The sequence below is a fragment of the Seriola dumerili genome, unplaced genomic scaffold (genome assembly GCF_002260705.1).
Source record: "Seriola dumerili isolate Sdu_G_001 unplaced genomic scaffold, Sdu_1.0 BDQW01000686.1, whole genome shotgun sequence".
Taxonomy (NCBI): domain Eukaryota; kingdom Metazoa; phylum Chordata; class Actinopteri; order Carangiformes; family Carangidae; genus Seriola; species Seriola dumerili.
Genome location: NW_019174941.1, coordinates 206,364 through 230,660, shown reverse-complemented (window position 1 = coordinate 230,660; position 24,297 = coordinate 206,364). Strand labels below are relative to the sequence as shown.

General features: G+C 38.5%; 4 protein-coding genes across 7 annotated transcripts; all 4 read right to left on the bottom strand.

The window, feature by feature from the left end:
• Positions 1–491: 491 nt before the first annotated feature.
• LOC111236607 (group XIIA secretory phospholipase A2-like) lies at positions 492–4,510 on the bottom strand. 4 transcript variants are annotated; one of them, XM_022765411.1, is made up of 7 exons: positions 4,287–4,510; positions 4,022–4,141; positions 3,697–3,810; positions 3,311–3,445; positions 3,078–3,154; positions 2,016–2,181; positions 492–1,611 (listed from the first exon to the last, which is right to left on the bottom strand). In XM_022765411.1, exons 1-7 carry the CDS (start codon positions 4,486–4,488, stop codon positions 1,490–1,492), a joined length of 936 nt encoding a protein of 311 aa, XP_022621132.1. In that variant the 5' UTR covers positions 4,489–4,510; the 3' UTR covers positions 492–1,489. The 4 variants fall into 4 exon arrangements, with proteins under 4 accessions (XP_022621132.1, XP_022621133.1, XP_022621134.1 ...); XM_022765412.1 differs by having other exon boundaries at positions 492–1,608; XM_022765413.1 differs by lacking the exon at positions 4,022–4,141.
• An 879-nt stretch (positions 4,511–5,389) lies between these two features.
• On the bottom strand, positions 5,390–8,959 carry LOC111236628 (group XIIA secretory phospholipase A2-like). The gene is made up of 4 exons (XM_022765440.1): positions 8,575–8,959; positions 8,057–8,133; positions 7,162–7,327; positions 5,390–6,602 (listed from the first exon to the last, which is right to left on the bottom strand). The coding sequence occupies exons 1-4, from the start codon at positions 8,792–8,794 to the stop codon at positions 6,484–6,486; spliced, it is 582 nt and encodes a 193-aa protein (XP_022621161.1). The 5' UTR covers positions 8,795–8,959; the 3' UTR covers positions 5,390–6,483.
• Positions 8,960–10,361: 1,402 nt separating this feature from the next.
• Positions 10,362–18,729, bottom strand: dnajb14 (DnaJ heat shock protein family (Hsp40) member B14). Its single transcript, XM_022765437.1, has 8 exons — positions 18,557–18,729; positions 14,606–14,780; positions 13,068–13,213; positions 12,654–12,842; positions 11,958–12,043; positions 11,685–11,794; positions 11,093–11,265; positions 10,362–10,967 (listed from the first exon to the last, which is right to left on the bottom strand). Exons 1-8 carry the CDS (start codon positions 18,687–18,689, stop codon positions 10,843–10,845), a joined length of 1,137 nt encoding a protein of 378 aa, XP_022621158.1. The 5' UTR covers positions 18,690–18,729; the 3' UTR covers positions 10,362–10,842.
• An 821-nt stretch (positions 18,730–19,550) lies between these two features.
• On the bottom strand, positions 19,551–24,297 carry LOC111236640 (tetratricopeptide repeat protein 39B-like). The gene is made up of 16 exons (XM_022765455.1): positions 24,200–24,297; positions 23,889–24,020; positions 23,567–23,643; positions 22,972–23,101; positions 22,740–22,845; positions 22,503–22,568; positions 22,291–22,399; positions 22,108–22,175; positions 21,939–21,998; positions 21,695–21,856; positions 21,492–21,583; positions 21,285–21,405; positions 21,090–21,201; positions 20,872–20,989; positions 20,504–20,620; positions 19,551–19,933 (listed from the first exon to the last, which is right to left on the bottom strand). Exons 1-16 carry the CDS (start codon positions 24,292–24,294, stop codon positions 19,819–19,821), a joined length of 1,680 nt encoding a protein of 559 aa, XP_022621176.1. The 5' UTR covers positions 24,295–24,297; the 3' UTR covers positions 19,551–19,818.

Sequence of the window (24,297 nt, the reverse complement as noted above, 5' to 3'; positions counted from 1 at the left end):
GAACACGATTGGCTCTGACGTCTGTTTCTCAACGCTTAACAGTCAGTACTTCCGCCTTTGACACATTTTTTTTTCGCCTTTGCCACATTGCAACAGCTAATCATAAAAAATCAAAGTGCAGTGGTTTAATAGATCATAGTCAGTTGAAGGGAGATTAGAATGGGTGCCGAAGATAAGGAAAATGAAACATCTAATCCAGACAAGAGGAATTCTATAAATTTTGTACCTCATAGAATTAAATTTAATGTTTCACAGTCATACCGTCCATAGCATGAAAGATAATAAAAACAACAATTTACATTACATTACATAATTACAAATTAAGAGAGAATTAAATAAAGTTTTATTTCACATTTTGCCATTATTTCCTGAGAATATAAATTATAAATTATTTTAATCTGCTGATTTCTTTATATTATATTTTTATTATTTGTCAAATAATTGTTTAGTCTATGCCACAAATGTCTTGTTTTATCAAAATAGTTCAAGACCCAAAGATGTTCAGTTCACTGTGATAAGCTTTATGAGAAAAAAAAGTAGCAGATCCTTCACTAGCTAGCTACTTGCTCGAAAAAATTTGCTGATTATCAAAATAGTTGCCAATGATTTTTCTATCAATCAACTAATCAATTAATCACCAGAAAATGGGTGGTTGAATGGATGGACGGATCAACTAGGTAAACAATAACGAATTAATTTAAGGTCAGAGGTCTGGAACAATAGTATGTTCCAATGTGCAAGTCTAAATGTTTTTAAGACGTTTCAAGATCTGCAGATACCATGATTTCTCCCATACAATTAACTTCAACTATAAAAAAAAACCCTTTCTTCAGATATATCATGTTATGTGTGGGAAACAGAGCTTCTGTGGTAAAGTTTCTTCAAAAATGTCCATGATGACAATTGACACAGAATTATCAATAATTAATAATCAATATCATTTTTTGATGACAGTTCAATTTTTCTCCACAGTGTTCTCACCAGTCCATTTCCCTCCATATTATATTTCACAAATTTTACATAAGGAAAAACAAAATATATACAAAAACAAAACATATATTTCTTGAATTTGGTGCCAATTATAGGGGAAAATAAAGCTTCTGAAACTGTTAGTTTGTTGTGCTGAGTTTAAAAGCAGTTGCTGATTTCCAGAAGAATTCCCTTATTTATCTATCATTGACATAATATCGGAAATAATTTTTCATATATGTTCAATTGTATTCTTGTTGCCTAGAAACAAAATGCACATTGTAGTACTACACCCACTAAAATACTTCAGGTTGTACAGGCTTAGCATTACAGATTGGGTCCTTCCCAAGCATCCAAATTAATTGTCTACTCTAAAAACTGAAGTAATTTCACATTCACTTTTCTAAGAGAAGTATGACATTATCGAAACTCTGAAAGTCTGAAAGTAAAATGTATTGCTGGTGTCCTTCAGTGAATCTTGTATCTTGTACTGCTGAACCATCTCGTTCCTGTTGCAGTGTCACAGTTCCCCCTTCACTTCATACTGACACACACAGGACTCTTTCTGGCTGTCCAGGTACGGCTTACATCCCAAGTATTTAACCACCTCATGCAGCAGAGTCACCGCCGACTCACACACTGCTTAGATGGAAAGAAAGAACAAGAAGATGAACATTAGCAAACACACAACGGTGGAAAGGTGAGTTTGTTCAAAAACATGCACCTGCTCCCTACTCACTTTACAGCATAGATGAATGGAATTCAGCCATCATCATTCTTTTTTTATTTTATAAAGTTTTTCCTACTGTGACCTATCAAATATCTTCCATGGAAAAGGATTTTATGCTGCAGACAGAAAAAAATTGTAGCATTCAATTTATGGATGGATAAATGGATAGCAGGTACAGGAAGATCTGATGAAAGTTTGACTAACTTCAGACAGCCAAAGTGTTCCTGATAGCATAAAACTGTATGTTGATTTCTTGTATACTCACTGCAAAAACACCATAAAGATTAGTATGTAGTGTGGAATTGTAGCCTCTCACCTTGGACAGTCGTCTCCGATCCCAGAGGTTTGAGCTCCTTCCTGCACATGGTCATGAGACAGTGATGGAGCTCGTCATCGCAGTTGCGCTTCTTTTGGCCACAGGTGTCATAGCAACGATCGTGTTGGTTACAGCATTTGGTCATGGAAGGGATGCCTATGTCGAACTGGAAATAACAGCTCAGTAACTCTGAATGTTTGTAATAAGTGTGTTTTGGATTTGGGTCAGCAATAACTTGGTAAAATTATGTTTCAGAGATGACAAAAGGCATAGTGTGCTGTGACTGTTTTACTCACAGAAACATTTTTTTTTCATATTTTCTATAGATAATATCATGAATTCTTTTGGCCACAATTACTGTGGGGTTTTTTTTTTGTTTTGTTTTTTTGTTGAAATGAAATGCAAAAATCACCATTCCCACTAAAACATTGTGATCTGTCAAATCTCAATATGGCAATATGATTTTTCTTTTTTGTCCTACTTCACATCAGCCAATATTCAATTTTAATGTAAATATAAACATTTTTGATCCGATTCCCTTAAAAAGAATTGTGTTCAAGGATAGTACTGTGCAAAAGCTTCAGGCACTGTAGATGTTCAGATTCTTATTTATCATGCCATTCCACCAGAGAGGTGTCTGTTTGGTCCCAAATTCAATTTGCATTCATGACTCTGGCTGACACAAATATACAGCCAGACACAGAAGACAATGAGGCAACAAGATGCTCAGAACAACCTACCCACCAAGTACCTTGAAAAGCTGTGATGTGGTTTGTTTCTGTTTACCACACTTTGTATTAAGTTTATTGGTGTATTAAGTAACAGATAAATAAAAACTGTTCAAGCATTATTTTTTGATAGTATTCTCATTGTAAGTACCTTTGCACAGTATTGCATGTTCTGAGTGAAATCTCAAAAAACTTGTCATCGCTGGTTGGTGGACAAACTATGAAACATACTAATGGCATTCAGTTGACAGACATAACCGGATATCAATATCGAATGACAACCTACTATGTGTGTCACAGACACACAAGAAACCCCCAGATCCTGTCACACTACCTGAAATCCAAACAGTGGGGAGCCACATCCGTTGGGTGGTGGCTGCTTGTACCCAGGACGAGGCACCGGGTTGTTACCTGTGAGACAGGAGCAAAGGTGAAGACATTTCTTATTCTGCCACCCACAGTTATCTTGTTGATGTTGATAAATGTTCTAACTTACACGTGTTTCACAGATCAGTTGTTCACTTTAAGAAAGGTTTTTAAAATAAAAAAAAAGAAGCTATAGTTTACCGTCACTGCACCTATAATGACACAGCCTGTCATCGCCATCAAGAAAGATCTGTGCTGCATCCTGTAATGGTTCAATCATGTGTATGGTGTAACAAAAAGTTCTCAGAACCATCCTCCAGTCTGGACTCTTCTGCCCTTGTTTGGAGACAGTCATATGTGGGAAATATCCGCAAGAGAACAACCCCAACAGAAAGGGACAAAAGCACATGTGTGAATAATATCAGTGATGTTTGTACCATTAAGCCAGCATGCATGAAATCTGGGTCATGACACTCAAATAAAACACAACCACTACTAATGTTCTTAGTTACACCTGTGTTTCACAGATCAGTTGCTCACTTTGAAGGTTTTGTTAGAAGAAAGAAAGAAGGTAGTTTACCACCTACCTACGCCACTTAACACTTTGTACACTTTCCGCAGCCCATTAAGGAATGTGCGAATGTTGTGCTTTCTGTCACAAAGAGTTTTCACAGTCTTGCACCAGTCTGGACTCTCTTGCTCTTGTTTGGAGGCAGACATGTGGGAAAAATAAACCCAACAGAAAAACACAAACGCACAGGTGTGAATAATGTCAGTGATGTTTGGATGTACCAGTGAGCCAGCATGCATGATACCTGGGTCCTGACAATATTCTTAGTTACAGCTATGTTCCACAAATCAAGTTTTGAAAAGGAGGAGAAAGGTATTGAGAGAGCAAAAAAGCTTGTTTACCATTACTGTGCTTATTGCCACAAAACACGGACCACGCTGCCTCCAGTAACGATTCAATCTTTTGTATTTTGTCAAAAATACTTTTCATCCAGTTTGTACTCTCTGACTCTTGTTTGAATGCTGACACATGTTGGAAGAGAACGAACCCAACAGACACAAAAACACAGGTGTGAATAATATCAGCAATGTTTGGAAGTGAAAATAAGCAAATCAATTATTCACTTTAAGAAAATATTTAAAAGAAGAAAGGAAGAGGCTCGTTTACCATCACTATGCTTATCGCCAAAAAACCAATCCCACACATCCAGTAATGGTTCGTTGTTATGTATGACATTACAAATACTTTTCAGAGTCCTCATCCAGCCTGGAGTCTCTGGCTCTTGTTTGGAGGCAGCCACATGTGGTAAACATCCGCAGGAGCACAAAAACAGAACAACAAAGATAGGAAAGGGCATCTTCCATGTCATATCAGAGCCAGATAAGAGCGTTTCCCAGCAGGTAGGTTTTGGTTTCACTTCAGCCTTTTCATACTCACTCATAAGTCACGGGTTTACTGATCCGGTTGTAGCCCTTGTGTTTCTACTATTCTGTCCCATTCATAGCAATGAAGGTAGGCTTTACAATGTAAAGCAGCCCATCAGCACTACATCATCCAAAAATGATAATACAGCTGAATCAACAATTTTAAGAATATTAAAAATTGCAGGACTATTAGACTGCATTAGTCTTAGCTAGGAGTTCTTCGTTCTGCCAACCGGGTGTAATTGTAATTATCAGTTGCATGCACAGACTGCAAAGTGCCTGACTGAAATTAACTTGAGTACAATTTCCCAATATTCCTCCCAAACACACGCACACACCTGACCTAATTCTAACCCTCAAAATGCCATTTGAAGAAAGTGAGGACTTACTATATTGAACATCATCAACGAACATCATTGAACATCTTTACTCTGTTGGCTAGCAACGTAGCATTTTGTCTGTCGGCTGCCGCACTGGTGTTTCTACTATTTTTGTACTATTTAAAGCAATGAAGGTAGGGTAGATAACAGAAAGACATGTCTCTCACACACACACACACACACACAAAGCCCCTTACCCTACCCTAACCATCACAAATGAATGCCTAATCCTAACCTAAACCTAATCCTAACCCTAACTCTTAAATCAAGTTTTAAAAGCCCTCAAACAGCCCGTTTCTATTTGAAAAATTCCTTGAGATAACTTATGTTGTGAATTGGCACTATAAAAAATAAAAATGGACTTTTTTGGCCGTCACTATATAGGACCACTACTATTGTTATAGCATTTACAAGTACACACACACACACATTTATTTTTCTCAAAAGTATTTGAAAATTTATTTGCAGTGAAAAAAATACATACTCCACCGATTCCTCTTTTTGATAGTGCTCACATAATCCTGACAAATGTTTAAGTGCAGTGTTTTCTTGCGTGTGGTGTGTCCCAAACTCTGCCTTGTTAAGATGTCCTACTCTGCTCTTGTGCTGCTTTTAGCTGTGCCCACCTCTAGCTCTTCTTGTGTGAAAAAATGCACCTCACAACTTGTTTTAATCAAAATAACAGTTCAAAATCCCAAAATATTGTTCAGTGATATATGAAATGATAAATCTGGAACAATAGTAATGGGGATTTCTAGGTTATTTTCCTAAATTAACCATCATAAACATTTTACAACTTGAAAATTTTGTTGAGTTTTTCTCCACAGCGTTGTCACATTTACATAAACTGAGCTCACCAGTGCATTCCCCTCAATGTGATAAGTCTATGTAGGAAAGAAAATTGCTTTAGTGCCATTCTTTACTCAGATGTTCCTATTAGGTGCATGGGAGAAGGGACTGGGCAATAATGTTTTATTTTGCGGTCTGTTATTATAAATAATTTCTTGAAATCTTCCTGCAATAATAATTTCTTGCCAATTATAGCGAGAAATAAAGACAAAGTAAGTAAATAAAGAGTTAGTTTCTTGTGCTGAGTTTAAAAGCAGTTGCCTATTAGAAAAAAACTGCTTCATATACACCTAAGAAAATATTTATTTATCACTAATATATTACTGAAAATGTAATTTTTGTATTCCTGCTGCCTGTAGACAAAACGCTAAATGCACATGTTCAGCTGACCTGCTGTACACTGACTAAAATACACAGGCTTAGCTGTGGAAACCATTAACAACCTGTTTCTAGTCCATGGAAACAAGGTGTTAGCACATTACACAGTATTGACAAAATATAAATAATCAACTGCACAGGAAAGATATTAATTGTCCACTCTAAAAACTAAGGTAATTTCACATTCACTTGTCTAACAGAAGTGCAACACCTATCGACACTCTATCCCTGAGAAAATCTACAAGTCTGAAAGAAAAGTTTATTGCCAGTGTCCTTCTGTCACTGTTGTGCTTTTGAACCAGTCTGTTTTACAGTCTTGTTCCTGTTGCAGTGTCACAGTTCCCGCTTCACTTCATACTGACACACACAGGACTCTCTCTGGCTGTCCAGGTATGGCTTACATCCCATGTGCATAACAGCGTCAAACAGCAGAGTCACCGCCGACTCACAAGCTGCCAAGATGAAAAGAAAGAACCAGAGGAAGAACATGAGCAAACACACAACAGTGGAAAGGTGAGTTTGTTCAAAAACATGCACCTGCTACCTTCTCACTTTACAGCATACAGTTTTGATCAAATACAGATTTTATTGTAGATTACTACTACATTTAAAACTCAGGTTTATTAGACTGACTGTGATCCAGATAGCACGGATTAAGGTCATCCAGGTAACACAGATTGCAGTGTTTCAAATAAAGCTCTCTCCCACCCTCTGCTGGACATACTGTATGTTACAACTGTTACTGTTGGTCACCAACCAGCACAATGCACAAATAAAATAGAGCTGCTCACACCTGCAAAAAATAAATGTAATAGTGTATGGCAGGTGCAGAAATATCTCAACAAAGTTTGATAGTAGTTTGATTAACCTCACAGAGATCAAGTGTATCATTTCCTGATAGAATAAAACAGTTATGAATGTTAATTTCTTATATACTCAGTGCAAAAACATTATCATTAAGATTAGTGTGTTGTATGGAATTGGGTCATAGCAAGTGACTCAGCCTCTCACCTTGGACACTCTGGGCCAATCCCAGAGTTCTTTGCACGTTCCTGCAGATGGTCTCGAGACAGTCCTGGAACTCCTCATCGCAGTCGTGCTTCTCTCTGCCACAGGTGTCATAGCAGCGATCATGTTGGTTACAGCATTTGGTCATGGAAGGGATGCCTATGTCAAACTGGAAACAACATGTTTGTAATCAGTGTGTTTTGGATTTGACTCAGTGGTTAGTTGGTAAAAATATGTGTCAAAGACGACAAAAGGCATAGTACACTGACTTTTTTAGTCCCAGTAGGTTTAATACCATATATAGAATATAACTCAACATCACTCAAACACATGAAAAAAGCAGTAATATAAAAAAGGTAGCTATTTGTCTGTTTATTTTTGGTATTTTCTACTATAGTCTGACTGAAGATACTGAGGAGAAGTGGTGCTGTTTTAAAGGCAAATGGTGGTCACACAAAATATTGATTTAGATTTTTCCTGTTTACTGCACTTTGTATGAGGTTAACTGATAAATAAGAACTAGTCATGGCATTATCTTTGAAAGCCTCCTCACTTTACTTTTGGTGCCTAAAGCTTTTGCACAGTATTGCATGTTCTGAGTGAAATCTACGGCTGAAAGACTTGTCATCGCTGGTTGGTGGACAAACTATGAAACATACTAATGGCATTCAGTTGACAGACATAACCTGATATATCTGAAGCTAATATCAGCATGGCAGATTTGTTAGTTGGGCTCCATTTTTATAACCACATTGTCTCTTATTTTGTGGACTACATATGTTGTGTAGTGTGTACACATCATTTGCGAAAAAAAAAAAGCTAAAGCTATCAGCTGGAATGACAACCCACTTTGTGTGGCACAGGCACACAAGAAACCCACAAACTTTTGTCACACTACCTGGAATCCAAACAGTGGGGAGCCACAACCGTTGGGTGGTGGCTGCTTGTACCCAGGACGAGGCACCGGCTTATAACCTGTGAGACAGGAGCAAAGGTGAAGATGTTTCTTGTTCTGCCACCGACAGTTATCTTGTTGTCAGAGATAAACACATCAGTACAGACCGTTTAATGGCTTACTGTGCCACCCGGGGGGGCGGGGTAATGTATAATGTATAATGTATGGTATAGCTCCCAACAGCGGCATAAACTCAACATATTACAACATAATACTATATTACTCTCAATACGTTTGTCTCTTACTAATGATCCATAGCCCTATGATATTGACTAGACAGAACAGGCAAAAGCACAGTTGAGATGTGTCAGTAAATCAGCATGCATGATACTTGGGTCCGGACACTAAAATAAAACACAGCCACTGTTAGTGTTCTTCGATGCACCTGTAGTTCGCAAGATCAGTTGTTCACTTTGAGAAAAGTTTTAAAGTTTTAGGACGTAAAAAGTTAGTTGGTTTACCATCACTGCACCTATAATGACACAGCCCGTCATCGCCCCCAAACAAGTCCAGTGCTGCGTTCAGGTACGTGTCAATCTTGTGTATTCCGTTACGAATAGTTTTCAGAGTCATCCTCCAGTCTGGAGTCTCTGGCTCTTGTTTGTAGGCAGACACATGTGGGAAACATCCGCAGGAGAACGAAGCCAACAGAAAAACACAGGTGTAGCTGTGGTAGAGCATAATCCACCTCACGTCAGGGCCGTTTCCCGGCACGTCGGTTTTAATTTTGGATGATTTTATTCCTCAAGATGTCGTCTGGATGGCATCTCAGGTTTCACTTCAGCTTGTTTTCATTTCATGTCCAAGGCTCCTAGGAGGTACGATTTTAGACAGCTGCAGCAGTGGTCGTCGTTTCCGGGTTTGACGCTGTCATGTGACCGCTGATAAACCAATGGAGATGATGCAACGTCAGTAAATAAAAATACAAGTCTGGGAATCACTTTGAGAACATTAATTGGGAATTGATTTGGAGTTACTATAACAAATGTTCTGTCTTACTCCTGCGTACTCTGTAATAATGGCACAGAAACAAATTAACATTTATTTTATGAATTGATTTATGTTAAATTCATCTGGGTTGATGTTGAACATGTATATGTGTTATGTACAAAAAGATATTAATTTGAGACTAATGATGTGGATAGAAGTCATGCTGTTATTGTAAATTTTCTCATTCTATATGATGCATTTTACATCCATAAATGCAACTGGTCTGAAAGGAAATCCAATTTCAATATATGTTATATATTATACTCATAATATAACCCAATAGTCACCAGTTCAAGCATGAAATTAAAGTGTACTTTGAAACACTGAAAGGAATACTACTATAACTAAAACCCTTTCCTTTCTTGTCGTTATTAATTGCATTCCACATGTTTTTGTATCCTTTTATGATCATTGAATATCTTTTTTTTTCAAAGCAAATCTATTTTAAATATTGATTTTAGTGTTGTACAAAAACAATATTTCAGGTCATTTTAATTTCTCAATTAATCACCTTGTCTATAAAATGTTAGAAAATAGTAATTTCCCAAATATATTCAGTTTACAATCAGATATTACAAAGAAAAACATCAAACCCTCACATCTGAAAGCTGTAACCAGCAAATTTTATAAATATTGCTGGAAGAATGACTACAATTATTACTCAATTATCAAAACAGTTGCAGATTAATATTCTGTAGATCAACTAATTGATTGGCTAATCGCTGCAGCTCCATTTTGTACCAAAGAAATATCCTCAGCTGATTTAGGCAGCTACAGAAATTTAAGGAACAAGTTTAAAAACATGGACAAATAAAAGCAAAACTGTTTCCACGGATTCATACCACTTGACATAGGTGAAAAAAATGTTTATTTTTTTGTAATTTGATTGAACCAAGTCTTTAACATCTGACTCAGAGAAACAAATACATCCAGTCTATGGTAATAATTTTACTTTATTTAAATGATTAGGCGAGCATTGAAGAAAAACCTTTTCTTCTATAGTTACTTAAATAACTGCATAATTTTCAAACATTCCAAAATGAAAATGTACAACCATTAATGAATGACAGTTTCAGTGTCCTTCCATGTTAAGTCCCAACCACCTTCACATTCTGAAGTGGACAACATAAAAATGTTCTCTAGTGGCAAAACTCTTTATGATTCACTGGTCTTCATCCGCACTTGGAGTTGAGTAGGAAGCTAAAAGAAGCATTGCGTGTTCTTTGTCTTCTTCTTTGCGTTCTGTGTTCTTCAAAAAAAAAAAAAAGAAAAAAAAAGAAAAAAGGATTTGGCTGGAGGACAGCTTATATTCATGTCAAGCATGTCATCAAGCTTTTTGATGACAAAAGCTGTTGGTTGATCTTAAGAGAGTGATTTTCTTATGCAGAATGCCTCTCACTACTCGAAGCACATGCCTTTACACAATCAAGTGTCCTTGTCCTTGTTTCCAGGAAAAAAACACAAGAAAAGCAGAGTAAACAAAAGAAAATGTCTGGGGCTTTCTACAGTGTGTGTAGATTGGTTTATAAAGTTGTAACAAGGCGATTCCTGGGGTCAGGCTGGAGTGAGGAAGAAGAGAAGTTGGTGGAGGGATACGAGGAGAGGGACATTTTAAAACCTCAACAATAGAGCTATATTATTTCATTAAGTTTTTGCTCCTAGTGTAAAGACTCTTCCTTAAAAAAACATGAACATACACATCTATTAATATACATTTACATAATCTAAAAGCGTCCAACTCATCCGCCTCTGAACAGGTTATTTAGTCTGTCCAGCTCCCGGCAGTTATCCATGGTCATGAGCTCGGCCTTCTTGCGCATTCGGTCGTCTCTGTATACCTTAGCGGCATACAGCAGGTCTGTTTCTGGATGAGACAAGCAGGAACACAATGTGAGTGATTAAACAAGAGAGTGCTGATAAAAAAAGTGAACAGCAGATACGATTACTGAATTCAGTAAGCTAGTTCTGAGGGTGTATTTAACCACTCACTTGTCTGTCTCTCCTTCCAGCAGTTATTTCTGACATTTGCTACATAGTCCTCCTCCACATTTTTCTCAATCTGCTGCAGCGCAGAGCCCTTATACTCTGACTTGAAGTCTCTAGTGACGTAATAGTCGACACGCAGGTTTTCTGTCTGCCGTTTTACGGTCTGACCCGTGGACCTGGAAGAGATGGGGGAGGTATAAGCTGTGAAATTCTGACAACTCTGACAACTCTGACAACTGTAGTAATCTTCCACATGTTGAATCCTGATGGTATTTTATTGTATCTTTATGTCTGTTTTGTAAATTGCAGATCACATTTTCTGGAAAGAACTGAGAAAACAGTGGTTAATATATCCAGTATATATAGTGAACACAAATGTGAAAGAAGCACTACATTAAGATGAGATAACAACACCGTATGACACAAAGTTTACAGATGTTTTTCAGATGGCTCTGCTTGTACAAAAGACAAAATACTGTGTCAGCTTTGACAGGTAAACCAATCATGAAATTAGAAGTAATCAGCACTAAAGATCTGAGAGGTGAAGAAGTGAATGCTGCGTATACGTTTTGTGATTAGCTGTGTGTGCACTTACGGTCTAGAGTAGAGGCTGTAAGGTGGAGGGGAAACCATCATCTGGCTCAGTATTGACACTAAAATCAGGACCACGATGGGCATCAGCTGGATAAACATTGAGAAACCACCCTAGAGACAAACACAGTACAACAACTCAAGCAATAAATTGTGCAATTAACACATGTAGCATTGATGTGTATCAACTAAAACTGTAATATTACACGAGCAAATAATGTTAAATTCATGTGTCTTCAAAAAATTCAAGACACAAAGTCTGAACCCATTTACATACATCTCCTCTTTCTTCTGTTCTCTCTTGGCGATAATCTGTCTGATGGCTGTAACTCGTCCTGCCGTTGTTAAAAGTGTGTGCACTTGCTGTAGGTGGAAATAGTGTGAGGTCAAATTCAAAAGGTATGGAATATGTCAAGTACATGTTCATACATACATACATACATACATACAGTACATACTGCTCTACATTATGAGGAAAATCGGGTCAGATGTGTAATTAGAGTAAACAAAAGTGCACCCAGTATCCCAACAAAGAAAAGAGCTATAAGTCTGACTTTAAAAACATACTAATTTCCAGAACCAACTTTAGCATATTGCTGAGAGCACTTGTCTAGAGGTACTATATCCTGTTGGTCACAAATTAAGCTCTAAAGAGAGCCAAATTCAGGTGCATTTGGCATCTGTGGATTTCTTCTATCACATGAGGAAGTCCATTGAATCTTCCAAATGTGTGTGAGTGCTGTGATTGAACCAATAAAAGTGCAAAAGAAATCCAGAGATACTAATTTGAAAACATGGCATCACAAGAATAGATGATTAGATTCCTCAAAGACAAAATATTTATATATTACAAGGCAGTATGGTCATAAGTAAGCTTAAATAAGTAATAGATAAGTGGAAAATTATGTAAACTCATCAGTAGCAATGGCCTTTGTGTCTGTCTGAATCTATATGCACGTAAGTGCTCACTTACAGGAGGGGAAGCCGCCTCCAAAGAACATGTTGAAGAGGTCCTCAGGAGTGATGTCAGCTTCAAAGCCCCTGTGGAAGTCAAAGCCTCCTCCGTGTGAGTGACCGGGGGTGCTTAGCTCCTCCGATCCCGTCACGTCATACTGCCGTCTTTTGTCTGGGTTGCTCAGCACTGCATATGCATTACCAATCTCTGGAGAAGGAAATAGTCAGGATATCAATGATTAGATATTCAACGGCTTGGGTCACATGTTTTATTGACAAAGTTTTGAAACAACTGCTGTTTTGTGTAGTCCCACTGGATTCGCAGGCGATTGTAAAAACTTCTCAAGTTAAAAACAACAAACAAGCTGATATATTTTCAATATCACATGTTTACAATACATAAGCACCAAATTATAAAAAGGAGCAAACTTACTTTTAAAGGCCTCTGTTGCTCCAGGTGCATGATTTTTGTCAGGATGGAACTTGAGCGCTAGTTTCCTGTAGGCTTTCTTGAGCTCATCCTCATTGGCTTCTTTACTGACACCCAGCACTTCATAGTAGTCCTTACACCGCTTTATCCTGGAGGAGAGGGACAGAAGGTGAAAAAAATGTACTGTGGAATATACTCGAAAGGCAGGTCATGTCTCTGCCCTTAGTGCTGGTTTCTTTTTCACTTTTTGACCAATAGCGGATGGATGGTTAGATTGCAACTGAAAGTGACATGTTGATGGTTTTTGCCTTAGTCACACAGGTGAGTGACATTGAAGGTCACTGTTAAAGCGCATTAGAGGAAAATAGTTCAGACTTACCAAACTTTTGATATCACAGCAGCTCGTTTTATATCCTCTGTGATTTTCTAATTTGATTTTAATTCCAACACCTGACATTATACAAAGGAAAAACAGAAGATCCCTATAGATGAGTAGCCCGTTTACAAATACTTGAAGATGCACGTGCAGGTGGAAATTTGTTATCAAACCAAACTACACATCTGTCAGCTCTGGCAAGCTAACATGACACATATTCAAGTGAAAAAACAAGAGCTTTGAGCAAAAATAATTCTAAACTAGGCTATACAAAAGGTCACCTCAGGTAGAGAGGAATAAAATCTAAATTTTTAAAACTTTTACATATGAATGACACGTATACTTTATCAATTATGGATGCAAGATTAGAGCAGACACTGGCTGGGCATTAGGGCCAGGCTAAGTGATTGAAATCAATATTACAAAATGAATATCAATATTTTTCAGATATCAATATGCATCACAAAATAGCAAATGTATGAAAAATCAAATATAGAATAAACAAATTGATGCTCAATTAAATAAACTGTGTTCAGCTCTTATGCAGACATCAGACATAATAATCCATTTTGTTAGATTTTGATTACAACTTGCTGGAAATCATTGAATTGGACAACTAAATTAAGCAATAATATAACCATATGATCAAATCATCATGATATACTAAAAGTCAATAATACTGAGTTATTACCGATCTTGACTCATGACTGGAATAGGACTGATGAGGTAAACACAGTACACAGCCAATCTTACTTTGTCTTAGAAGACATGATGCAATTTTTAACTAACTGACACTTCCTCAAAGGATTTAGTCTAAAAACACCAGGGTAAAGGATGACTGACTAAAATTAGAGCATGTAGTGGTTACCTGGTATCTAATTCACACCGCTACATGTCTCTCACTCTCCCCTCATGGGCAACAGATCAAGCTGAAGAGGTTCCCATAGCAATGTCTGTGTGCACAACACTGCAGAGACTACAGTGTCGTGCTTCAGCCGCAGATGAAAAGTCAGATTAAGTGTGATAGAAACAATGCTACTGCCACAGGGCCAATTGTAAGAAAGCACCAAAATGGTCGACTGAAGAGGGAAGGTTACAGTACCAACTATTGGAAAAAGAAATACAACAATAAAAGGGGAGACCTAGTGAACGCTTAAATTCTCACCTTTGCACACCTTCAACCTGGTCTTTGGTGAAGCCTTTAGAAACATCACCTCCACCAGAATCTTGGCTTTCCCTTTCTGGCTGGGCACCAGAGCTTTCTGAGCTTTCTGCTGGTCTCCTTCGATATGCGCCATTTCCTGTTGAGCTCCCATTCTTCGTTAATGCATCCAACAAAGCTGAAGACGCAGGAGGGAAGAAGTCATAAGCTAAAAGATCTATTAAATGACAAATCATCCTCTTCAGTGTCTTCTATGTGTTCAACTTTTTAACAGCTTCCTGAAGTGAAACCTGTCACATAAATATATGCACGAGAAAAGCTTTAAAATTGCAGCAACAAGACTTGAAGAGCAAATGATCTGATGAGTGATTTCACACAATGTAAATCTGCCACACACTAACTCACAATGAACATTGGCGTCCTTGCCATGGAAAGAGCTGAACACCTGTCAATTACAGGTACAGACTCATGGTAGCAAGTGAGTCCTTTGATGCCACAGGCCACTTTGGTGGGTGATGTTTAAGAATCTAAAAATCATTCATGTACAGTTAAAAAGATTTTCAAGCATATTTCCAAATTGTAAAGTACACTTTTACCTGATGAGATCTAGCTAGAACATTCAGACTTTAAAATCTCTTCATTTAAGACTTAGTCAATAAAAGAAAAAGTCCACATTTGGGCCAAGAAAACAGCCAACAGAATCTAATTTGGAACATTGGCAAAACTATAATGAAGCACTGGCTGCAGTCACCCGGTGAAGAAGGTTGTGAGTGCACAGTGGGAGAAGACATGACTTGCAAGTACATCAAACCAAGAAATCACACAGTCAAAGTCTAAACTCAACATCAGCCATCAGTTCCAGGTGACTGTACTGAGGGACAGGGAACGAAAGATGATATTTTTCAGCGGGTCAACCTGTGCAGCCTGCAGTAACTGAGGCTAAACGTAAACCTCCTTGACCTCTTTTTGGTCACCCGTCTTTCCTCCTTTACACATGACAAATTTGATTTCATGTACATTTTCATTTCATTACTGCCATGTTGGGTTTTACACATACGTTACAGCAAATCATGCATCGTCCCCAACATGATGTGACTGTACAGCAGCGTATTGCCAGAGGGCCTTAATGAACTGAGATTTGTGGGTTAACAAGTTAATGCTGCAAAATCAACCACACCATTTTATTTACAGACCCAGTTTTTCAAATATCAGCTAACTCCAATTCCTAACCAGGAGGTGGCTGGTTGACCATTACCAAGCTGTCAATGATAAACAAAGTTACTGTTGCACAATTCACTGACGACAACTAGTATAATCTAGACTAATGCACTATTCAACTACAGCCCAACAAAGGACACAGTGCAGACAATCATTGAGCTGATGATTGTATAAAGACAAAATATGTCCACTGTGCCATATTGACAGGTAGTGAGGACTTTAAATTCACATTCACTTAAAATTTGTCCCTTGTATCTTATTTACATTGTATCTATGTCACAGAGGCTATTATCTCTGGTTTGGCAGCAGAAATGCCTTTAACTCACATAATGTGCTGAATACTTTATCAATGCATTATTCATTGTTATACACTTTATTCTCATGAAATATAAGTGCACAACTATTTCCTCTTACACAACCATAATCCTCCTTTCCCATCGCCCTTGAGGCAACTTAACATTTTGAAAAAGTCAACAGTGTAAGGTTTACTGTATATTTCAACTATTTCTATCATTCTGCTCTGTATTCCAGTGGTATACATTCGACAGTTTTTGCATGCTGAATCTTACATTTTTGCAGGTGCAACCCCCCGATTTGCCCCCCCCCCCTCCCCCCGTGAACAACAGTTTAATCTTGTATCAAATACACTTCTCTTGATGCTGTATATTGATGAATTATTGACTGTCTTCCCTCTTTAATGTGAGCACGTCCACTGCAGAATGTAAAATTCTGAGTTAACAGAGCCAGTTGGTAACCATGAAGTGCAAGTGTTTTGTGTTCTTAACTGCCTCGAGGAATGCCGATGTGCAGGTGCCTGCTTCTCCTGTCAACCCCTCATGAAGGATTGCAACACCAGTGGATGTAGCACACTACCTTGTCGCCCCCAGCCAGACCTATTCACATATTGCATTTGCGCAGTTCCAGTGCACATGTAAAACCTCTCTCTGTCAGTTAGGCAGCAATCTTGTCAAGCCTTCTGCATGAATGGGAAAGCATCCCACACCAGCAGATTCAGAGAGTCACTGGCTTTAATAGGTAGCAGTGTAAAGGCAGCCATGGCTGCAAAGGTAATATGAACTACTAAAGGAATGTAATGTTCAATTCTTTTTTTCATATTATTCAATTAAAATCTGAATTATATCAATAGCAGGATATGTTCTTCAATATAAAAAGCTAATAGCATTGTCACTCACAAGGTTATTTTTCTGTTATATTGTCAGTCTGTCTATTAGCAAGATATCTGAACAGTTATGAGCAGTTACAAACTCCCTCCACTGTTTCATACCAGCAAACCAAGCAATCAAGATTGTGAACTCTAATCTAGCCAGGGCATCAATCTAGTGAACCCAACACGCACCCCTAACTCACCTGCTCCCTTCAATACGCACTCAATGTACATTTCTTTGTAAAACATCTATACTCCTCAGGCAGTACAGCCTTGCCACCTAGTTTAACACCTTTTGTTTATGTCTTCTCTTTTGCATAATACCCTTTCATATGGTACATATTTATTGCACAGTCTTTCAGTGTACATCACTTATCACTTTACATTTCAGCATACATCCTGCAGTGTGCATGTATACTTGAGTTCCTTGAATATTTGCTCAAAAATCTGAAAACTGAGCTTTCTGAGCTGCAGATTGGTGGCCATGTGTGTGCTCTTACATGCCACTTAGTTTTTCAAGGTCCAGCCTTGGCAAGACAGTTATCTACTAGCTCCGTGTGGGCAGCTTGGGGACTGTCATTAGTGCTTACACAGACAGACAGACACACAAACACACCTGAATGAACACACACACACACAGTTAAAACTGAGGGTGCAAGCAAATATTATGCAGACACAGAACAACATTGTGCATCTCAATACTTTCCATTTCAACTGGCAAGTTACAATTTAACAACTGAGGAGCTATAGGTCAGTCACAATATTGTATATTTAAGATCCTATTAGAGCTACAATCCACAACACCCGTCAGCCTTACTACACACCCGTTTACTGTCCTCCCAGAGACAGTTGTGTCCTGGATTAGCCCATACTTCGAGGCTCTCTCCGGGTCGATCATTCAATTAAAGGATTGGCACTTAGCTCTGTGGCCTGGACAACATGAACTGCTCGCCCTACATCCATCCCCAAGCTCCACTTGTGTGCTCTGTCCTCACCGAAATCCCGACAAAATACACAGCTTTTACACAGCAGCATTAATAACGCAGGCTGTTTTTTTGAGTTAAGAGTACAATTAAATCTCTTCAAAGGTCAACTAATCTTTAAGACGCTAAACCGAGCGACAGCTAGCGTTAACACTGCTCGATTGTGGATTGATGTTTCGTTTTACAAGTGGTGTAGTTAGTTTGTGTTAGCTGCTAATATTATGAAGCCTCCCCGTGCTTCACTATTGGCAATCTTCAACGACTTATTAGCTTAACTTCACCTTTTAAAAACCTGAATGTACAGAGAGCGAAGCGCAAGCTAGGTTAGCCAACACAACGCTAGGCCTTCCACTGAGCTAACTCGGATGTTGCTTTATTTCCTGTCTCTAAACCAAGTTTAACTCTTGACTAACATTACCTTATGACACACCTATTTGTAACCACTGGTCAACTGGTGACATGCTGTGAGCTTAAACCGTGAGGTATGTTAACAAACATCAGTTACATGCTAACACCTGGTAATTTAAAGTACATACGGAGCTGTGCTGGGCTAGCTCTGTCCGGCTAAACAACTACAAACGGTGTTACCTTTGGCTCTGTCAGTTGGGTACAGCTTCTCTGCTTTGTTGAGAAACTTCACCGCTTTCTCCTTGTCTCCGGCTTCTAGGGCTTTTGTCGCTATATTTATACATTTTTCAGCTTCGTCTCTGTTCCCTTCCATCTTCTTTCCCCTTCCTCTCCCGGCAGAGTCAGCTGATCAGCTCTCGCATACCACGTGGTCACCAGCACTGACAGCAGTCTCGGAGAAACACCTTAATAATAATTACAATGGACTGTGCACCGTGTTTCTTCAAAGGCAGTCTATCTCACTGTGTGTGTTTATTTTCAATAAGTGGGGAAAAAGATGCACGTTAAATGGTCAGTAGTGGAAGATTTAGATTTCCTTCACTGAAGATAAATTACCAGTACTAATAAAAAATATTTAAGTATATACAGGTAAAAATCCTACTTAAGTAAAAGTGCAGGGCTATCAGTAAAATTTATTTAAAGCATGGCTTTTACTCTTCTGAGTCTTTGAGAAATACTGGACAATTTTACCCCTTTGGGTGTCACTCTGTTATTTAAATTAAACAATTTTAAAAGTTCCTTTTAAATGTGTCACAACTGAGAAATATGCTTCTACTACTATCCCTGTATTTATTTGTATATTTCTCATATACACAGATGAATTTTGAATCAAGGCTTGTATAGAACTTTTTGAAGAAAATTAATTTATCACACAGTACTGATAAGCCCTTCGAGAAAGAGTTTAGTTCAGTGATTAAATGTCCTGAAAAAAACTCTCAAATACCTTATATTTCATGTCACCATTAAGTACAGGACATAAGTTTATCCAGAAGATTTATTCAGTTAATAATATTTACCAAAGCAGAGCAATTCATACAGTACATGATGAAGAAAATGAACAAGTATTTACAAGAAGATGGTTCAAACTGCACTTGGACATTAGATCTTATAAAAAATATCAGCATCCTTAAAATGTTGAAATCAGATTAATCTCATGGAAAAAAAAACAACAACAAAAAAAACAAAAAAACAGCAAAACAAGTTAAATAATCTCAAACTTTGAATTACCATCTATAACCCTTTTCAGTTTCTGTTGTTCTGGTGCTGACAAGTTCTAGTGTAATTCACTGGAAATAAAGTCATCTTAAGGCAGTTCATACAAGTTCACCACCCGAGGCCAGGTTCTTGCTCTCAATGAGATTTTGGACCAGGCAAACAGGGTTGAGAGACGACGTGTCAGGTTTTTACCCTCTTCTTTGTCAGGTTTCCTGCCATGGCTTCCTTTAAGCCGGTGTACGTGAAGGCGGAAGTTTGGCTGAAAAGGAGCCCATGGTGTTGAGCGCTGCATGGATGCGAAAGTGTAGCCTAGACTCCATGCTGTAGTCTTTGTAGTTCATCCTACAAATGAGATCACTTTTTAGCACCTTGTGTAATATGTTAGAACAGATGCTTCTAGAAATAGCTAGTAGCCTCTACTTTGCAATCCATGTTTGCACATTATTTTCCCTTCACAGGACTCCCCAGCAAAAACAACATTCACTACAATGGCAAGGGATCAACTCAAGGTGAAATCTAAACAGCAATAAAAGGAAGTGCTGGTGCTATGATAAACAATGCAATACAAACGCTTTAGGGATTTTTCCACTTTTGCATCAACTGTTCAGTGTAGGTTGTTGCTGTACATGAATACACATAATAATAATTTAGGTAGGATTCACAGCTATAAAGCGTCCAACCTGTGAAATAATCTTGTAGTGACTTGTGGGATACACTTAATGTTGGAAGCAAATATCGTATAATTATTTCTGTAAGGGACACAGCTTTCTTTGCCTAAGAAACTTAAATTCAGTTCCAGGTTATGAGCAGTTATATTTCGTCATTTTGGGAATTTCAGCCTTGATTTTAAGCGAAGACAACATCCAGAAGCTAACTTATAAATACAAACATGGATTGGCTGAAAACACTTACTTTGCATTTTCAATCACTGTGATGGCCGTGTTGATGTCGCCTTTCTGCTTGTGCAAAAGGCCCAGCTCATACATGGTAAAAGGCACCAGATAGTTTTCATGCTTGAGATCATTTTCACTGCAAAATAAATGAATACAATGGAAATCAATTCAGTGGGTCTATTCAGTAGTGTTCGGAAAATGACACTAAATTTATCTTCAAACTTTAGAAACACTAATTTGACAAGCTCTTGGAAAAGAAATGGTTCTATTGAAATTCCCATCCTGATAAGACTATGAACACACTATTATAAAAGTGAATTTTCTGATGCCAACTGAGTTCTTGAGTGATCAAATTCTCTTCAGGGCTGTGCGTTAAGATGACCTCACCTTGAAATGACGTTGTTGAAGCAGAGCTCAGCCTGGACCAGACGGCCCAACTGTCTTAGACACAAGCCCTTTAGCAGCAGGACAACACACTGGTCATCCAGGTGATACTCTGATGGGTCTACACGTTAAACAAAATGCTTGTTAGTTTCACTTTGTAATAGATTTTTTAGTTACCAAAGTTACCAAAGTGTTTATTAAAGGTCTGTTGTTCCTCTCACTTCGATCGTTTCTGAGCTGCTCCTCTGCTTTTTCCAAGGTGGTCAAGATGCTTCGAGTCAGCTCAGGTCTTTTGCCAACTACTGTGAAGCCGTTCCACACATACATCATTTCCTGTGACAAAAAGATGAGTTGTTTAAAATGGTCTAATGATTTTTTTAATTCACTGAAAGTAAAGAGCGTGCACATGCTCTCACCAAGGCAGGGACGACCAATTTCACAGGGTTAGCGGAAGAGTATCGCTGGGCCTTCCTTGCTGCAAACTTCTCAGTCGGAATCGATTTCCCAGCAATTCTCAATCTGAGTCCTTCCACCTGCCTAAAGACCACAAGTTCTCAAGTTATTGCATTAATAAATACACTACCCAATTGTAGTGATAAATTATTGTCCTCTCCCTTGCACACCTGAATAATTCCACCACATTTTCTCCCAGTTTAGTCACTTCTTCCTCTGGGAGCATGCTCAAGATGGCAGCTTTCTGGAATACATAGATAGCCTACGAGAAAGGAGCAAACATCTTGTTATAAAGGGGGAAAAACAGAAATACAGAAGGTACATCAGGTAATTTGACCACAAGGCAAAAAGGAGAAAGGGTTACATTAGATACCTGGGACCACTTGCTCTCCTTGCAGAGAAGGTCAGCGTATCGATAAGCCTCCTTCCAGTTTTGTTCGAAGGAGTACGCCCACATCAGCTCCCAGTAACACAGGTGGTGAATCTGACGCCACTCTTGCTGTGCTGCGATACATGCCAGGAACTTCTCCTGAGCCTGCACAGAAGCTCAAACTCAGTTCTCTTTCACTGCAACAACATGAGCTAAGACACATTCACGAGACATTATCAGTACTCACAAATGTGAAGTTTCCTTTGAGCAAAGCAATCCTTGCAATGTAGAAAAGAATGAGGGCTCCCTATGGACAAAATACAAATACATTAATACAAAATAATGCAATTTCACTGAGTGAGGCAATAAAATACAACATCTGCCATCATTCAGAATCAGCAAAACAAACTGCTCACGTTAGGGAACTTTTCAATGTAGGGTTCAAGCAGAGCTTCAGCCTCAGTAAGGTTTGCTTCACCAGTACCTAAGGGAAGAATAAGAGAGCATTGAAATCATTGCAGACCATTAAAACATCCCAATTAATGAATTAGGCATTTAAATCTGTAAGAAACTGCAGTCCCGCCCTACAGCGTGCTCACCGAGTATCACTGTGATGTAGAGATGAAACATCATCAGAGTCAGGGTGCTGAGGATAGAGCGCAGGCTGTTGCCGGCTGCTCCCTGTCTCAGTTCTGACAAACCCAACTCCTGTGAGGTAATTAGCAAATGATTATTTGATCTGACATTAAAAACCTTTACTTTTAAAACACCATTACTGAATTATGACAAGAAATGGGTTCAGGAGACCTACCCTGTCTCCTGAGAAACCCAAAAACTCCATCAGTCTGAGGACTCTGGACGGAAGCAGGGACAGCATCTGATAACAAAAAAAGGGATACAATTTAACACAGGATTACTATAGCAGTGCAAAAATGGAGTTTAAATGTTCTATCACACTGCAAATTAACAGTGAGTATTCATTTGTCCTTAAAATAATCCACTGACAAATGACCTAGCTTTAGTATTACATGCTTTCTATAGCTCTCACCAGATTAAATGATCCAATGCCCATGTTGACACCTCCCCTAAAATGAATGTGCGTACTCTTCTGTTTTTCTGGGTCTTCGGTGGCAGCTGCCATGGCCTGGCAATCCCTGGTTGGAGAGATGACATTTTAAATGCACTAGAATTCACATCAATATGATAATGTTTTCTCCATTTTTTCCATCATCTTTCAAGCATCATTCCCCCACAACAGAAGTCCCCGCCAAGCTACTCACTTGTAAATCTGATAACTGTTTCGGATTCTCATCCCTCCTTTGATGAAGCCGATTATACTCTCATCCAGGAAGGTGAGAGCCGCCTTCTGCAGCAGAACCTCAGCATAGCACAGCTCTGCGTGCATCTCTTCTGTAAACGGAAATTAATGCCACAGGGTGGGTTGAAAGCAAAGAATACAACATTGCTTTAGGAATAAAGAAATGAGCAAAGGAGATTATTGGTGAAAAGTATTCAGAGGAAATTATCAGCAGAGAGGTCGTGTTGACATCAAGCAGCAACACACTGTGTTAAAGACACCGCACTTGTCACTAATTAATATTATAGGCCACAACAAATTGCATTTTCTTGTAATGTCAAAAAAAAAAAATTAGCACATTTATGCCATGTATGTACATGTACATATTTGCTTATCGTGCTTTTTTCCCTATTCATCAATGACAGGCATCCAGATCTTGGATCTTATATCTGATCATTTACAAGTCCATTTGCTACTCAAATTCTTTTGAGCCTCCTGTGAGTCAACATATCAAGTGTATATATAAATGTATATTCTCTAAGGAGTACAGTCAGAAGATACAGTAGTTCATCACTCACCCTCTGTCAGACTGTCAGCTGGTTGTCTATACCACAGGCTGGTCAGAGTCTCCACTATTCCAGTTTTCTTCCGAAATCTTGTGACGTTAAAGAACACACAGTGGATGGTGGCAAGTTAACAGACCATGTGAGATGTAACAGGACAGAGTCTCTATTCTCTAGAGCAAATGATCTGTGAATTCAACTGTTTTTCATGTATGACTAATTTTCTAACTTTAGAAATCCCTGTGCTGTCCCAATGTAGAATTATGAACTTTATGGAAATACAAGTACATAAACTTGACTCTTTTTTTTTTGCGATCGTTGAACTATTTCACCATACCTCTGACATGTCTGCAGGGATTCTCTCAATGACGTCATGGCAGCGTCCATGTCCTTTGGTTCAAAGGTCATGCCTGCCTGCATCACCAAGATGCTGCTATAGCCCATTGCGTGGTACATGCTCTGACTCTTCCTGAGGGGGACAAATGCAATGATTGTTGATCATTTAATATTCCAAGTGGTAAAGTACGAAACAATTACAAAAGTAATCAAACGCTTTTAACTAACAATGAGAGTAGTACCAGCAGTGTGAAACAGCTGAATATACACATCCAAAGTCAGCTGGAGTTTGTTATGAGTGTCGGTACTAACCAGGGTTTTAGAAAAGCCAGGGCATCGGCGAACCTGTTGTTCAGAAAAAGTTCGAGGGCAGTGTTGCATTCCCTCAGTGCAGTCTCCAGATCCATTTT